The following is a 17,530-nucleotide window of genomic DNA, read 5'->3' on the forward strand; positions in this document are numbered from 1 at the left end:
TGGCCACCCTTCCCAGCCTTCTGTGCCTGGGATCCCTAGCCACTTCTATCCTCTGAGTCATCCTAGCAGTCCCTGGCTTCCTCAAGGGCCCAGAGAACCAGGCCTTACGAGCAGTCGTGAAAGGTCATATCAAAACAAAGCAAGAATATTTGTGTCCCATTTCTGCCAAGGAGCAGGCAGGGAGGGCTGCCCAGCCCTCTGGATCTCCAGCCTGGCCTGAGCCTGGGGCCTTTTCAGGTGCCAAATGCAGCAGAGAAGTCCTCTGCCATCAGAGTTGGCTGCTGGACTCAGGAGATCAGCCCCGCTCAGGCCCAGGGAGTAGTACAGAGCCCCTGCTGTACATAAGGGGACTGGGGGCTGAGAGCCTCTTCTCCTGAAGGGAGACCGGAAAGGATAAGGCACAGACCACAAGCAGTTCACCCTTCAGGCCTTGAGGCACCCCACCTGTGCAGCCATGTCACCTGCCTCCTGGTCCCATGCTGCTGGGAGCCTAATGGTAGGCTATGTCTATAGGATGGCGGTCCCTGAAGCAGCATTCATCTGCCTGTAAGTCTAAAGGTAGCTGAAGACAAAGGCCAGAGGCTTGGGTGGACAGCCTGGGTGTCTGGGACTGCCAACTTGGGCACTGTTTTCAAGAAGTGGCCCTTGAGCTTCCAACTAATTTGACTTCTTGCTTTCTTTTTATAGGGAACCCAAAAGGTGCGATGCTCACCCATGGGAACGTGGTGGCTGATTTCTCAGGCTTTCTGAAAGTGACAGAGGTGAATAAAGTAGAATTACTGTTGCAGGTGTCTCTTGAGGACAACCTCAAGCCTCAGAGGATTTTTTTTATTTGTTTGTTTTCTTTTTATTTTTTTCGTGATGTAATCTGTGCTGCCATTCACAGGCAGGAGTTTCTGTTATTATTAGAGCAACCCCACTTTTACCATCACTTTTCACTCCAAACACTGAAATGATCCATATTTGATAAATATTCAGTTGATTTCTGGGAGTACTAAGATCCCAGAAAGAAAAGCATGCAAACCTATTTTTCCTTTCTAACTTCAAATAACTTAGAAAATTGATATAGCTATGGTTTTGTGTGTACCTTTATTTAGAAAGTAATCCTTAATAACTTGTTTTTCGAAGATCAGGGTTTAATTCAGTCATTTTGTGTTTAAGGACTACTAGAGTCTGAGAAACAACGGCAACTGCTAATTTATAAGGCTGTACTTAAAGGTAAATCTAAAATTAAAAAAGCTTTGATATCTTGGCCTGACTAAAACATGTTAGCATTTTATAACTGGCTAACAAAGGAGGACTTTTCCCACAAGTGGTGAGTATGTCCTGCAGTTTCCTTCAGCATAAAGGAGTGTATCTTTTCAAAAAAGTTTGGCTCTTTCTCCACTGTGGAGAAAGTCACTCTCCACGTTCATGGTAGATGACATTATGGAGTGTGTGCCCCAAACACTTAGTAGAAAACTGTGAAAGACAATTTATTTTAGTAGAAAACTGTGAGAGACAGTTGCTGGCTGAGCCCAGGTCGGGAGCAAGGTTTGCCCAAGCTGGCCCAAAAGCCAGCACAGGAGACTGAAGGCCTCTGCAAAGGGATGGAGAGCAGGGAAGTCCAGCAGAGGAGAGTGCCTGGAGGCACAGCCCACCCGGATCCCAAGCCTTGTGCAGGGCTCCCCTGGCTGGAGTAGCCCCTGTCCCTAGGGTCAGTCCCATCTGTGAGATGTGTCCTGGGCCCTGGCGGGGCACAGCAGGGCTCCCTGTCAGTATTCTCCTTTAAGGCCCTGGTTCCAGGGATGGCTTGTGAGGCCAGGCTCAGCCACTGTTTGGGGTTTGGCCTTGTCTCCTCTTCTGGCTGGGGCTCGTACCCCAGCCACAGTTGCATAGACTTGGGAGTCTCTGGGCCCCTTTCTCTGCAAGGACTAGAAAGTGCTGACTAGCCAAGACCTTCTGAATCCCTGCCCAGGTGTCCCAGGGAGCCTGGAGAAATGTGGTGTGGGGCAGGTCCTGCAGGTGTGGGGAGGAAGGGGAGAGAGCCGGGCTGGCATCAACTGACTGCAAGTGAGGGGCAGGCCCTCTGAGAGGAGACTTCCCTGAGGAGCCCATTCTGCTGGTTTCTGTGTGCTTCATTTGGCTCTTTGCTTCTGCAGATAACCTAGACCCACTGACGCTGCGACCTAATACTCCGCTTCCTATGCTGCCCTGTCTCTCTGTCTCTCTTCTTTCTGCACCTTCCCCCTCCCTCTCTCTCTCCCTCTCTCTCTCATTTCTTCTCTTTTTCATCTCACCTCTCTCTGTCCTCACCACTCCCATTCCCCTCCCCCTCTTCCTGTTTGCCCTCCAGGACCATTTTCTCTTTATTGTTTTATGGTTCTCTTGTCGTCTTCCTGTCAGTGTTTCTTTCCTTTCTGTCTCCCATGCCCGTCGCCTGCAGAAAGTGATCTTTCCGAGACAGGACGATGTGCTCATCTCCTTCCTGCCTCTGGCTCACATGTTTGAGAGAGTAATCCAGGTAAGACGCCCACCTGACTGACGGGGCCTTGCCTGGGCTCCTTCTTTTTTCTTACAGAGTCAGTGGGCTCCCACTTGTGCGGATGTGCACATTTCCTATTTGCCTTTAGCACACATGTTTGAGCGAATGGTGCAGGTAAGGCCCTGGCATCAGGGAGGCACACTCTGTGCCTAGAACCCATAACCCTAGCGGGTGTCACTTGTCACTGGTGGCATGAAGTAGGACCAAACTGCCCTGTCCTCAGAAGGTACCATAGGGGTCCGAGGGCTCAGAGGACCTTAGCCACCCCACCTGTCCCTCCTGGGAGCATTGTTCCAGGGAAGCCCCCAGGCCTGCCCTGTCTTACCCATGGACACACTCAGCTGAGAGACACCCCAGCTGATAGCATCTTCTCAGAGAGCACTGCAGCTTTGCAGAAGCGCTTTACCATTCAAGCTCTGTGCAGTACAGCTCCATTTATGACCAAAACACTTATGTTCCATAACTTTTACAATTCACAGACTCCTAAAAGAGAAAACAATAGAGTAAAGTTGGGGAATGAAACTGGCATGGCTCCTCAGGCTGCAGATGGGGACTGACCTGAGGCTGGCCCTGAGACAGGCCTTGTGGAAGTACAGAGGGAGCGGGAGGAGGAATCCATATGTGATTGTAGAGACAAGGAATTCTCCATATATGTGTCACTCAAGGGACCAGCGTATGAAAAAACTGTGTCTTCTAGGACTTTCCCATTTTGCCTTGGAAGAGATCTTATATAATAGTGCAGGTAAGGCCCTGGCATCTGGATAGCATGCTTTGCAGCTTTCCAGACCTGGATTCAATGCCAGCAATTACTGTAAATTAGTTTTGTGACCCTGGGCAAGTCATGTAACCTCTCTGAGCTTTGTGTTCCTCACCTGTAGAAATGCCACTTCCCTTATAGGGCTGTTGTGAGCATTAAAGAAAGGGGCATATATAAGGCTCCTGGCATACTCCTAGTCCCATTAGGAACCAGTCAGGGGCTCCCCCTTGGCCTCCCACTGAACAGCACCCACAGCCAACTTCAGCAGCATCTCCAGTACTCATGGGACCTACACACATTCACCTTCCCAGAATTCCCTGGAGAAATCCAACGCCTCTAAGACCTAGAGCAGACCCATTAGTAGGCTGTAGTTCATCTCAAAGACCTGAGTCTCCAGGGAGGCCCATGTCCAGGGTTTGGGAGTAGGTGAGGGGGCACATAACAGTGAGAATGGCTGCTTTGGCATCTCCCAGAGGCTCAGGATTCCTCTCCATCTTCTGCTTCAGCTCCCTGTGCCTGAGTGGGACTTAGTTGGAAGGTAGGGGGTGGGGGTCACCTCAGATAGCATTCTTCAGTGTCTCATGGCAGTGACCAGAGCTGGGTCAGGGGGTCATGGGTGCCCTCCATGTAGGGCAGCACTTTGGACAGCTTTGGACTATAGCCAGTAGTGACCACCCTAAGAGACTCCTCCCTTCCTGTCCTATCCTTCCAGTCTGTCGTCTATTGCCATGGAGGGCGCGTTGGCTTCTTCCAGGGAGACATCCGCCTCCTCTCAGATGACATGAAGGCTCTATGCCCCACCATCTTCCCTGTGGTCCCACGACTGCTGAACCGGATGTATGACAAGGTGAGCTCTGCAGGGAGTCTTCAGCCAGGCTGAGGGGCTGCATATGTGCTTGTTTGGACAGGGTCTGGAGCCCCAGGCAGGCTTTCAAAGCCTCCACCACCAGGTCCTAGAACTTGCTTCCTCTCTTGTAGTTCCTGACTCTTTCTCATTCTTCCTTCTCCTGTTTTCTTCCTATTCTCCAAAAACCCCTGTGGGAGAGATTTTTTTTTTTTTTTTTTTTTCAGGAACTTCCATCTTCACAGCATGCCTGGACCCTGGCAGTGTTAACCTTCAGCTCAATGTCACACATTCAGTGACCTCCTGCAGGGGCAAAATGGAACATAGCTTCTCTGCTGGCCAGTCTGGGCCTTATTCCTGGGGGATATGTGTAGAAGTGAGACATTCAGGCCCTGACAGCTGCTTCCAACTTGTGTTCCTCAGATCTTCAGCCAGGCAAACACACCGTTAAAGCGCTGGCTCCTGGAGTTTGCAGCAAAGCGTAAGCAGGCCGAGGTGCGGAGTGGAATCATCAGGAATGATAGTATCTGGGATGAACTCTTCTTTAATAAGATTCAGGTAAGAAAATGAACAAGTGATTGTAGAGGGCCACCTAAGTATCCAACGGGTGACTTTACAGGAGAACTGGAGAAGTTCATCCCAGTGCCCTGTAATCATGTGAAATAATAACTCATTTGCTCATGAAATCAAAGCTTAAGCTATGATTGAAATTTTAAACTTAAACATTTTTGATTTTTGGAGATACATTACATTTGAGATGAGCAAGAAGAAAACCTACTGTGGATAGTAGGTCCCTTGATCTCCACAGGCAACAATGTGGCTTTGCCGTTGGGTAGTCAGGTTAGTGCTCCACTGAGAAGCTCCTGGGCCCTGAAGGTTCTCTTGCCCCTCCCTGTAATCCTGGCCATGGTGGCTTTCCAGCAGCATGGTTCTAGCCAAATGGTTCAAAATCTTCTTTTTCTTTCCTGTGTTCTGTCCCTTTAATATCTCCCACACCAGACCAATCTTGAATTACTCATTTCTGTACCTCCTCAAAAGTTTTCAAGCTCTGCATTATCCAAGGAATCTGCAGTTAATTAGTAGCATTATTCATTTTTTATTGCTACTCTATTTTTAGTTTTGAAAATTAATATTTAAAATATCTTGGCTCAACTTACGTAAACAAAGTGTTTCAAGTATTCTGTGTCCTCAGCAGTACGTAGTAAATAAAGCATGGTATTGATTTATACGTGAAAAAAGGCAATGCCATTAAAATGGAAATTGGAAGAAATTGTCCTAAGTAATTGTTTTGGATTCTTGTCAATGATGGGAGAGTGAGGGAATAGCTGTGTATTTTAAGGAAGGGAGAAGAACCAATATTATAGAATGCCACCCAGACTAATGGTACTTATCTCAAAAGGCATAAAATATTGGTCATATGGTGGATTGAGTTACAGAGCTGATTGTGTTTATCATTAGGAAAGGGAAGGAATTTCCTCAGCTCATGTGTTGTACAACCTCAGGCCTTCTTTCTGATCCCAGCCCTAGCATCCAGGTAGGACCCAATTGTTGGATATTGACCTTGGATGAAACCCAAATGGACTGGACACCATCTCAGACATCACAAAATTTGGCAGCTCTTCTCTCTTCCCACAGGCCAGTCTTGGTGGGTGTGTGCGGATGATTGTTACTGGAGCAGCCCCAGCATCACCAACAGTTCTGGGATTTCTCCGGGCAGCTCTAGGGTGCCAGGTATTGTCATTGTATGTCCTCCCTTGGGAACAGCAGGAAGTACGTCAAGGCAGGAAAACTACTATACCCTCTACTGCTCAGAGAAAGAATGAACCAGGGGGCAAGATTTTTGTGCGACAAAAGCTCCCTCCTCTGAGGAGGAAAAAACTCAGAGCCAGTGAAAGCCAGGATGGCATTGCCATATTCTGGAAAGCCCAAGTTTATCCACTCTGGGAAATTCTTTTATCTGGACCTTTGGAAGTTTTTCACAAAGGGCAAAAGAGATTAGACAAACCATAGATAGATCATCAATGTGTTGGAGAATCTGTACCACACCTATGCTGCATCTCTACCTTCTTCAGCCCGCAAAATATCTTGCAACCCAGAAAAGGAGAACAAGGGAGAAAGCCCATTTATATGTTATTTGATCTGTTATGTTTTGTCATCTCTAAACATTTATTTTTTCATTTTCCATTCAACTTATATTTATTAAGTTTCTACATATGTAGCGTATCATAATGTGGTTGTGGCTGACAGATTTTAAGTAAAGTAGACCCATCTTTTTCATAATTGTGCATGCTTAAATTTTTCTGCTCTAGAAGCCTTAGTCTTTATTCACCGTACTCCTATTCCACATCAGCATGGCCTGACCACTTCTAAAGGCAGACACTTCCACATGGTGTATTCATGCAGACAGGTGGGGCTCTGGAGGGGAATAGCTTATGGAGCCAAAATAAAACACAGAGTAGATTTTAAAATGTTTATCTTTAATTCATTATTATCCAGATGAAAAGTAGATCCAGTGGTTGAAAATAGGTCAGAAATCTTTACCCTAAACTATATAACCTTATCTACTAAGTGTCTGTGATAAAAATGGCACTTCTCACGCCTGTAATCCCAGCACTTTGGGAGGCCGAGGTGGGTGGATCACGAGGTCAGGAGATTGAGACCATCCTGGCTAATACAATGAAATCCCATCTCTACTAAAAATACAAAAAATTAGCTGGGCATGGTGGTGGGTGCCCATAGTCCCAGTTACTCGGGAGGCTGAGGCAGGAGAATGGCATGAACCCGGGAGGCAGAGCTTATAGTGAGTCGAGATCGTGCCATTGCACTCCAGCCTGGGCGACAGAGTGAGACTCCATCTCAAAAGAAAAAAAAAAGAAAAATAGCACTTCTTCCAAGAGAATGTGGCCATGCTTCTTGTCTGGTTCACCTGGAGTTATCTACCGCCAGAGCACCTCCCTCCCTCCACCTCCCTGATCATGAAGCAGTCAGATGCTCTCAGTGGGAGGTTAGCTGTCTGAAAGGGGCGGCCAGTCAGCTCTTGGAGGGTGTGTGCCCACAGTGTGGCTTCTGTGTTTTGTTTGAAGGTTTATGAAGGTTATGGCCAAACTGAGTGCACAGCTGGATGTACCTTCACCACACCTGGCGACTGGACCTCAGGTAGGACAGGCTAGAGATGTGAGACTGGCTCGCAAGGCACTGCGGAGTAAAAGCAGCCAGCTCTAAAACTCCCTCATGGAAAGTAAATTTGCACGGGTACTTAGGAAAAAAGCAGAAGAGAGAGAAGAAAAACATTAATGGGGGTTATGTCTGGGTTGTGGCATTGTGAATCTGTAACCACTTTTGAGGTTTTTCCCTTTTTTATTCATCCTTAGCATACTAGAAGAATCTGGTGTAAATTTGGTGAGTAATCCATGGGCTACCCACTACAGCCATGCTTCCACTTGGCCCTGAAGGATGAATCTCCTCAGAATGAGGGCGTGGATGAGAACTGTTCCTTTTTGAGGTTGCCGCTACCTTTGAGACATTGATATCACAGGAGAACATAGGTTTCAAAGGGTCTCTAAAATAGCCCTTTAAGAAACAGTATCCTGGCCAATATGAACCTGCCTCTCCTTTACACCATGTCCAATTCATAGCCTGCTTCCTTCTTTCTAAAATACTGTAAGCAAGGCCATGTAGTATCTAGAATCTATAAAAATCCAATATACTGATATTATAAACATTTTTCCATCCAGAATTGTATCTTGTGATCTATTACTTCTTTTGTGCATGATTTCTATTTGTCTATAAAAGAAATAGGAAAATACTAAAACCTGTGACCAAAAAAAAAAAAAACAACAACAAAAAAACAATGATCTCCAAAGCTGGTTCCTGTGGGATCTGCCAGCAGCAAAATGATTAAATAATTTATTTACAAAATAGGTTTTATTCAACTACAATTTTAAAAGACAGGACTAAGGAAAAAATGCTTCTATACTTAGCTTGGCCAAATATGATTTCAGTTTAAAATCCACCTATCCGGTTTCTGCTGACTATCTCAAGGTACTCTGAAAATAATATTGCATTAAACAGCATATTTCTTTCACATGCACATCATCCTAAAATTTTCCAGTTTGTAGTTGAGCAAACTTAAGTACAAAGAGTGGCGCCAGTCTTGGAGAGGAAGTCAGTATCCTGAAGGATTCTTTTGCTGAGTGGTTTTCAGCAAAAGGGGAAGCAGGTCTGTAGTAGGCAGCCCATGGATTACCCACCAGATTTAGAGCAGATTCTTCCAGTATCTACCCTCATGTATCCCTTCCTTTTGGACATGTATCTCTTCCCTCTCAAGTCATCCTTTACATTTTCCTATGTAAACACTGCTGAGGTTTTTCCATTTTTCACTTGACTCTTACCATAAGACTTGAAAAGGCTTTTGTGTATGAGGATAGATATATTTGATTAGTATTGTCAAAGATTTGATAGCCTGTCTTTTAAAAGAGAAACCAAGGTGGTAAGTCTCATTTTTCATATAGGTGGCTCAATTTTCTTTCAGGACCTTGGCTAGCATCTGCTTAAAACCTCTCCAACTTGCCTGTGAATTATCTAACAACCACAGTCACTAGAAAAATGTCTTAGATGTAATTTTGTGATAAATTTGACCAAGAGAATTTGGAGTCTTATATTCATGGGGCAAGTTTCTTTATCCCAGCTTTCCATTCGTTTGTTATTCAACATGTGGTGTGGGACCAGCAGCAGCATCACCTTGGTGCCTGTAAGAAATGTTGAATCTCAGGTCCCATTCCAAACCCACTGAATCAGAATCCACAGCTTACAATTTCTAGATTTCCAGCACATTAATCAACACTCTGGTGGCTAGAGGAAAAGCAGTGATTGCTATATTTTATGATCCCCAAACCAAGACGTGTGATCTGACAATGGGGAAAATGATTTAATGTGGGCACTGTTGTCAAAAATCTTGACCCTGTGGTTGGTGCCTCCCTACCCCACCCAGGACCCTGTGCATGTTGGTGCTGGGCCAGGTGTGCCTGCTCTGCTCATTAAGAATCAGATGTAAAACAAATGCCTTTGTTTGCCTTTGCTTTCTCCAGAACTTTGTTTTATTACCAACGCTTGCCAGTAACAAATGCCCCTTTAAAGGTGTGTTATTTTCCATCCATAATTCCCCACTTTGGCCACTCAGAGATTTTAAGGGGCTTGGAACATCTTCAGTGCTAAAACGGATCTGAACACTAACAAATGCCATCTTGCTCCGGTGTTCCAGGGCACGTAGGGGCACCGCTTCCCTGCAATCATATCAAGCTCGTTGATGTTGAGGAACTGAACTATTGGGCCTGCAAAGCAGAGGGAGAGGTAAACAAGGATTTAGCCATTCATGCCTGTGGCTGCTACGTGTAGTGAGTAAAAACAAACAAGAACAGTAGGGATGGAATGATTTTCCTTTTGCCTTGTGTATAAAGTCATTTTAAACTACTGATTAATTTGACTCAGCTCAACTCAGTATCTCCTCTCCTGTTTATGAGGCAACCAAGAGCCAGTGCTGTGACTGAGCTGGTCTAAATCAAGATTTGGAATTCCCAGACTTTTAAATTAATTCATTTTTTTTTTTTTTTTTTGAGATGGAGTCTCGCTCTGTCGTCCAGGCTGGAGTGCAGTGGCGTGATCTCGGCTCACTGCAACCTCTGCCTCTTAGGTTCACGCCATTCTCCTGCCTCAGCCTCCTGAGTAGGTGGGACTACAGGCACCACCACCATGCCTGGCTATTTTTTTTCATATTTTTAGTAGAGACGGGGTTTCACTGTGTTAGCCAGGATGGTCTCCATCTCCTGACCTCGTGATCCACCCACCTCGGCCTCCCAAAGTGCTGGGATAATAGGCGCGAGCCACCGTGTCCGGCTCTTAATTAATTAATTTTTTAGTAGAGATGTCAGGCCTTGCTCTGTCACCCAGGCCGGAGCGCAGTGGTGTGGACATAGTCCACTGAACTCGAGACCATAACCTCAAACCCCTGGGCTCAAGCAACTCTCCTGCTTCAGTCTCTCAAGTAGCTAGGACCACAGGCATGTGTCACCATGCCAAGATAACTTTTTAATTTTTTTTGTAGAGACTGGGTCTTGCTGTGTTGCCCAGGCTGGTCTTAAACTCCTGGCCTCAAGCAATCCTTCCTGCCTCAGCTTCCCAAAGCACTGGGATTACAGGTGCTAGCCATCATGCCCAGCCCCAAACTTTTGTAAAAATTCATTTTTTCCCCCTAACTATGTCATGGCCTACTGCTGTGTGATCTGTCCCAGCAGAAATATGACCTTTTACAAATAGGCCAGATGGAGTAGATAGACCTGGCCTGTACTTGTTCATTCCATGGAAGTGAGTGGGAATGACTGCCTGCTAATGGAGCAGGGGGCTGAAGCATCCCTGGTAGAATCAGCCAGCCATCAATATCTGTGATGAGTCCCATCAAGTGTCACAGAGCAGCATGTGGCCAAGGCCAGAGGGCTCCTGAGGGAAAAGAGATGACAAAGGCCTAGGGTGGCCAGGGCAGCGGGGAAAGATGGGGAGGATGTTGCTTGACAGAAGGCAGGAGACAGTTCAGACAGCTGCAGGCTGTTCCTCGTCCTCTGTTTCCATCCCTGCCATATCCACAGTGGCTTTCCTGATGGATAGTGCACCTTATCTCCATATGCCTGGAGACAGCCTCCCATCTCCTCATTCCTCATGCTGTGGCTGAGAGAAGCCATGGTTTTTGTCCCATAGATATGTGTGAGAGGACCAAATGTGTTCAAAGGCTACTTGAAAGATCCAGACAGGACGAAGGAGGCCCTGGACAGCGATGGCTGGCTTCACACTGGAGACATCGGAAAATGGCTGCCGGTGTGTACGTTTGGAACCATGGAGCTCCAAACATTTTGGCGGTGGGAGGGTGTGTGGTCCAGGTCACTGAGACAGGAGTCTTCTCCAAATCCCTCCTGAAAATGAGTCGTTCAGGAGCACCTCTGGGACCTGCAGGGAGGCTCTTCCTTCCCTGAGCCCCAGAGCTTCTTTCTCTTCTCACTCCATCTCATGAAGGTGATGAGGGACCTGTGCAGGTAGGTGTGACTGAGGTCTTGGAGACTGAATTCCTATCCTTAATGGTTTCCAGAAAGACCTCTGACAGTGTGTGGAATCCGATGTGAAGTAGGAGGAACAGGGGGTACATGTCTCTGGGACGTCTGAGAAGGGCAAGGCCTGCAAACCCACCAATGCTGGCCCCCAGCCAAAAGGTGGCACTGAGGGAAGGGGAAAGCTTGGAGACAGGCGGGAGGATGCCTTAGTTCCTGTGGCTTTGCCAGCAGTTGCTCATGTAACCTTGAGCAGAGCCTCATCCCCATCTGTGGCTTCACCTGGACTCACTTATAGAACAGGAGAACAAGCCTTCATGGCATTCCTTGGCCATGGCCTCCAGCTTTTAGCCAAAACCACTTTGCCTAATTCTCTCATTTTTAAAATAGGTATCATAATGTTGCTTACCTCTGAAGTTATTGTTGTGTTGTGCAAGATCTGGACTTTATCCTTTATTATTTATTTATGAAATGGAGTCTCATTCTGTCACCCAGACTGGAGTGCAGTGACGAGATCTTGGCTCACTGCAACCTCCACCGCCCAGGTTCAAGCGATTTCTCCTGCCTCAGCCTCTCCAGTAGCTGGGACTACAGGTGCCCACCATCACATCTGGCTAACTTTTTGTATTTTTGGTAGAGATAGGGTTTCAACACGTTGGCCAGGCTGACCTCAAACCCCTGACCTCAAGTGATCTGCCCATCTCAGCCTCCCAAAGTGCTGGGATTACAGGCATGAGCCACTGCACCCAGCTTGGATTTTATCCTTTAAAAATGTTTTAATAAAAGAAAGAAAAATAAAGTTATTTTTGTGAGGAACAAATGAGATTATGCCTGCAAAGCACTTAGCACAATGCCGGGCACATAGGAGATGCTTAGATGAATTCTTTGACCAGAAAACGGCTGTCACTGACACTGAGAACCCTTGCCTGGTGCAGCCCACTCCAGGAACCTCTCCTGTGTCTTTGGGAAGTGCTAAGTTTGGGTGGACATTTTGAGGTGTTGAGTTAATCAAGCACATGAATGATGTTGAGCCCATGGGGGGCCGAGTGGGCTGGTGAATGGATCTGCCCCTGCTTGGGCCTGTGTACTTCCCTTTAAGAAACCCTCATGCCTGCCCCAGACAAAGATGTATCTCCAGTGAGTGCCCTGGCCCAGGGACTCTGCTTAGGGAAGATATGCATGATTAGACAGTTCCCAACCCAATGTGATGGGTATGAGCTGGGGGCACACTGGGGGCACACTCACCTTGGGAGAGGCAGAGGAGGACAGGCACCTACTGCATCCAAGTCTTAGGATATGAGTCATGTTCCAAGAAGAGGGAGTGGGAAGGACAATCAGGGCGTGATAGTAATATATGCTGAGTAGAGGCACTAGACATGTGAAGCAACTAATTCCAACTGAAGACCCACAGGTGTGGGAGAGAGAGGCTAGAGAGGTCAGCAGGCCCTAAACACCTGCAGAAGGTGGACTGTCCTGTCAGCTCAGGGAACTTAGGCTTCAAGCCCGCTCACTTGCATCAGCCCCTTCCAAGGCCCTGCACTTCATTTTACCTGGTTTTTCTTAAAGAGGGCCCTCAATATTGTAAAAGCTTGAAGTCTCAGAAATCCCTGGATCTGCTGCTGATGCCCTGTAACTTGAATGAAACCATCCACCATTTAGAGGGTAATATGAAGCAAATAAATGGATTCATGTAAAGCACTTAGTGTTGTGCTTGAGCACAGAGCCTAAAGTTGCAGGCAGGTAGTTCTGTGAGAGTCCATTATTTAAATTATTATTTTTAAATGATTTTTGAAATTTAATTAAAACTTATTGCAGTTATTGAGATACTTATTTTTCTATATTTCTCATGTAAAGCAAATCATGCATTCTTGACATAATTCAACTTAACCATGATGTGACTTTTAAAATAATATTTTTCCTAAAAATTGTGTTTGATCTTTCCATTTATATTCACAAATGAGATTGATCTGTAATTTTCCTTTTATATACATCCCTATTATGGTTTTGTTGTCAGCTTATTGAATGAGTTGGTAAGTGGGTTTTTTCCCTGTTTTTTAGAAGAGTATGTTCAAGCTTTGAATGATTCATTCTTGAAATTTAGGTAGAGATCATCTATAAAGACATTTGTGCTTTAAAAAATATTATTTTGAAATCATGTTAAATAGATCAAGGAATAAGCATAGTCTTCTGGTCCAGAAGGATCGGGATTCAAATCCTGTTCCCCTACCTCCTAGCTGTGTGGCTTTGGAGGATTTAACTAACCTTTTTGATCCTTATTTTCCTCATCTGTCAAACAGAGGGGACAACACTCAGCTTAATGGACCATGAGGACCAAATAAGCTGGGGTAGGGAAAGCGCCTGATGTCCAGCCCGGGTTTTGAGCAAAACAGAGTCTGCTCATTTTTTCCTTTTGGAGAGATTGCTCTGGCACTGGCAGATCAAGCAGATGGAGTGGAGACAGTGTGTGTGCCGAAGTCCAGTCAGGAAGTGGTTTTGCTGGGAGGAGTTGGATTTGAGATGAATTTGTGAGCAAGGACAGGTGAGCCTGACCGCTGGAGATCCCAGGAGAGGCAAACAACAAGGTCATCTCCAGGTTTGGGGCTTGGAGGCTGGGGCAGGCTTGAGAAGCTTGGTCATGAGTTTCATATAGGAGCATGTTACATCCTCTGAGACAAACAGCCTAGTTTTTGAAGCATTCCAAGGGTATTTGGGTTCTGGATCTGGAGCTCAGTGAAGAGCTGGAAGCTTGGATTGACTTGGGAGTGACCAATGAAAATAAAACGGTATTTACTCCAAGGTGCATTGTCAGTGGAGGTGAGGGGCAAGAGGCCCACCTAATCACCTTGGAAGCTCAAAAAGGTGGAGGAAAGTCAGGGAGGTGAGAACAGGTCCTGGAAGCCAGTGGCACCAGCACTCCCTGTCCAAGGAGGTAACCTGCCTGCTGCAGAAGTCCTGCAGGGGCCTGTGCACATAGTGCCATCTGGCATGTCAGGTGGGAGTCACAGGGGCTCTGTCAGGTCTGTGCTACATGCCAGGGGATGCAGAGGCTGCTCTTTAGGGGCGGAGACAGTAGCTGCGCAAGAGACCTGAGTTTGGTCTAAGGGAGTGAACCAAAGATGCTGGGAGAAAAAGGGCAGCTGGAGCGAGAGTGTGTGCAAGAAGGGTGCCCCGATGGAAGGGCGGTGGGCCTCCAAGAAGGAGGAGGTGAGGATACCCCCTGCTAGGCATGAGGATGGCAGTGGTGGGAGGACTGTGTGGGTGGCTAACTGCTGAGGGGAAAGGACAGTGGATGCTCATGGCCCAACAGAGCTTGGATGCCATCAACCTGCGGTGCACAGTGGTTCTCTCCAGGAGCCTTGCAGCTCCCTAAGAGCAGACACAACAGATGGAAAAGAAATTGGGGCAGGGTCTGCAGGGTGGGGTAGGGCAGAGGGTTACGGCACTGAGGAGCGAAGGCTTCAGGCTTGAGAGTGCCATGTTCTTATAAAGCCGTTTGTCCAACTCTACAGGCAGGAACTCTTAAAGTTATTGATCGGAAGAAGCACATATTTAAACTTGCTCAGGGAGAATATGTTGCACCCGAGAAGATTGAGAACATCTACATCCGGAGCCAACCTGTGGCGCAAATCTATGTCCATGGGGACAGCTTAAAGGTGAGGCCTCTGGGCTTCAGCCCTCCCACATATCCTGGGCATGCTGAAAAACCCAGATTAAACATTAATCTCCAATCAGACACCAGGATTCTCCTCTGCATTTTAAAACATGAGAGAAAACTCCTTTTTAAAGGAGAAATCTTACTTAAAGTTTGCTAAAATGTAATTAGGTCAAGTAAGTTGTCTGAAGTAGTACTAATGAACATTCCCATTCCTTTTCACTTATGCTCTACCTACTTCCAAGGATTTTTGAGATAAAATACTAGAGCAAGATTCAGGGTTTCTGCTGTTATTTTTTATTTTAAAAATTATTACTATTATTATTATTGAGACAGGGTCTCGCTCTTTCACCCAGGCTGGAGTGCAGTGGCATAATTATGGCTCACTGCAGCCTCAACCTCCCTCCTGGGCTCTAGCCATCTTCCCACCTCATCCCTTTCCCCCTCCTTCCCCATCCCCAATAGCTGGGACTACAGGTACACACCACTATGCCCAGCTGTTTTTTTTTTTTTTTTTTACATTTTCAGTAGAGACGAGGTCTCGCTATGTTGCCCAGGCTAGTCTCGAATTCCTGAGCTCGAGTGATTCTCCTCCTGCCTCAGCCTTCCAAAGTGCTGGGATTAAAGGCATGAACCATCACACTTGGCCTGTTTTGATTTTTTTAAATATGCAAATGAACTTTACAAATTAATGAATACTGCAAAAAAATGTACTAATGGTACTAGTCCTAATATAGGTTACTAGGATTCAGTTATTTGGAGGAGTTTTATACTTATTTTCCTTTCAATAGTATTTAGATTTAAAGTGAGAAAGATTATGAATAGGCCGGGCGCAGTGGTTCAAGCCTGTAATCCCAGCACTTTGGGAGGCTGAGACGGGCGGATCACGAGGTCAGGAGATCGAGACCATCCTGGCTAACACGGTGAAACCCCGTCTCTACTAAAAAAATACAAAAAACTAGCTGGGTGTGGTGGCGGGCCCTGTAGTCCCAGCTACTCGGGAGGCTGAGATAGGAGAATGGCGTAAACCCGGGAGGCGGAGCTTGCAGTGAGCTGAGATCTGGCCACTGCACTCCAGCCTAGGCGACAGAGTGAGACTCTGTGTCAAAAAAAAAAAAAAAGAATCATGAATATATTCTATGATATCTAAGATATCAAATATATTCGCTCCGTTACCCAGGCTGGAGTGCAGTGGCACAATCTCGGCTCACTGCAGCCTCTACACCCAGGGTTCAAGTGATTCCCTTGCCTCAGACTTCCGAGTAGCTGGGACTACAGGTGCCCACTACCATGCCTGGCTATTTTTTTGTTTTTGTTTTTTTTTTTGTATTTTTAGTAGAGACATGGTTTCACCATGTTGGCCAGGCTGGTCTTGAACTCCTGACCTCAAGTGATCTGCCCGCCTCGGCCTCCCAAAGTGCTGGGATTACAGGTGTGAGCCACCATGCCCCACCTGATATCAAATATATTCTATACTATCATTGCATTTCTATAAATATTATGAAATTATTTTCGAAGAAATGCTTTAAAAATTAAAATAGGCCTGGCATGGTGGTTCACGCCTGTAATCCCAGCACTTTGGGAGACCGAGGCAGGAGGATTGCTTGAGCCCACAAGTTCAAGACCAGCCTGGGTAATATGATGAAACCCTATCTCTACAAAAAATACAAAAATTAGCGTGCACCTGTAGTCCCAGGTACTCGGGAGGTTGAGATGGGAGGATCACTTGAGCTCAGGAGGTTGAGGCTGCAGTGAGCTATGATCATACCACTGAACTCCTGCCTAGGCAACAGAGTGAAACCTTGTCTCAAAAGAAAAAATAAACAAAATGAAGAAGTCTTTCATGAATGAAAATCGTATTAATGAAACCATTTCAACGTGGTTTGGTAATGCTGGGAAACATTTGGTTTTTGCTTCATAGAATTTGGATCAGAGAGTTGTTTGATCAGCCTCCTAAAGATGTGCTGATCTGAGATTTGCATGAGAATCAAAGGTACATATCAGTCTAACTTTACTGATTCTTAATGTCCTTAAACTTATTTTTTATATAAAACTAGGGGAATATATCAGAAAATGAGTAGTGTGATATATTGGCAGAAATGTTTTATGACATGAACAAATGTTTTATAAGCATATACTTAGTTTTTGAAAAAGGTGGAGTCTGAGAATTTTAATGCTGGACCACAAATAACCACTTTAAATGCGTTTATCATGCCCGTGTTCTCCTTTGGTGAGCACTACAGGCCTTTTTGGTAGGCATTGTTGTGCCTGACCCTGAAGTTATGCCCTCCTGGGCCCAGAAGAGAGGAATTGAAGGAACATATGCAGATCTCTGCACAAGTAAGGTTGGTATCTTGGGGCTGTCTCCTGAAAGGTTACTGAATGTTTTATGATACCACATAATGAGAAGACAGAAAAGCTGTAGAGCAGTGAAATTCAAGCTCGTACAGAATTTCTAACATTACTTTATACATGGTGGGGAGTCTAAACCAGAGATTTGTCTTTTTTTGTTACTGAAGAAACTCATATTTCTTCTTAGAAAGATTGACAAACGTTTGGATTTTAAGCCAGGAGACATCACAGAAAGCTTATCCAGCCCTGTTGCTTTGTGGCTTAGAGGAGAGTCCAGGGAGGGTGGTAACTTGCCCAAGGTCACACAGCT

General features: G+C 45.9%; 1 protein-coding gene across 9 annotated transcripts in view; it reads left to right on the forward strand.

The window, feature by feature from the left end:
* ACSL6 (acyl-CoA synthetase long chain family member 6) overlaps positions 1-17,530 on the forward strand; it is a 62,847-nt gene that overhangs the window by 35,123 nt on the left and 10,194 nt on the right. For 4 of the 9 annotated variants that reach the window (XM_010360016.2, XM_010360013.2, XM_030927885.1 and 1 more), the window contains exons 10-19: positions 688-761; positions 2,426-2,503; positions 3,994-4,128; positions 4,549-4,683; positions 5,761-5,856; positions 7,209-7,281; positions 9,386-9,474; positions 10,873-10,989; positions 14,726-14,869; positions 17,112-17,213. In XM_010360016.2, coding sequence (XP_010358318.1) covers positions 688-761; positions 2,426-2,503; positions 3,994-4,128; positions 4,549-4,683; positions 5,761-5,856; positions 7,209-7,281; positions 9,386-9,474; positions 10,873-10,989; positions 14,726-14,869; positions 17,112-17,213 — 1,043 coding nt within the window. Of the gene's footprint in view, positions 1-687; positions 762-2,425; positions 2,504-2,560; positions 2,639-3,993; positions 4,129-4,548; positions 4,684-5,760; positions 5,857-7,208; positions 7,282-9,385; positions 9,475-10,872; positions 10,990-14,725; positions 14,870-17,111; positions 17,214-17,530 lie in introns of all 9 variants that reach the window. The other 5 variants (XM_010360017.2, XM_010360015.2, XM_010360018.2 and 2 more) reach the window with 3 other exon arrangements.

Source organism: Rhinopithecus roxellana, chromosome 3 (assembly GCF_007565055.1).
Source record: "Rhinopithecus roxellana isolate Shanxi Qingling chromosome 3, ASM756505v1, whole genome shotgun sequence".
NCBI lineage: Eukaryota > Metazoa > Chordata > Mammalia > Primates > Cercopithecidae > Rhinopithecus > Rhinopithecus roxellana.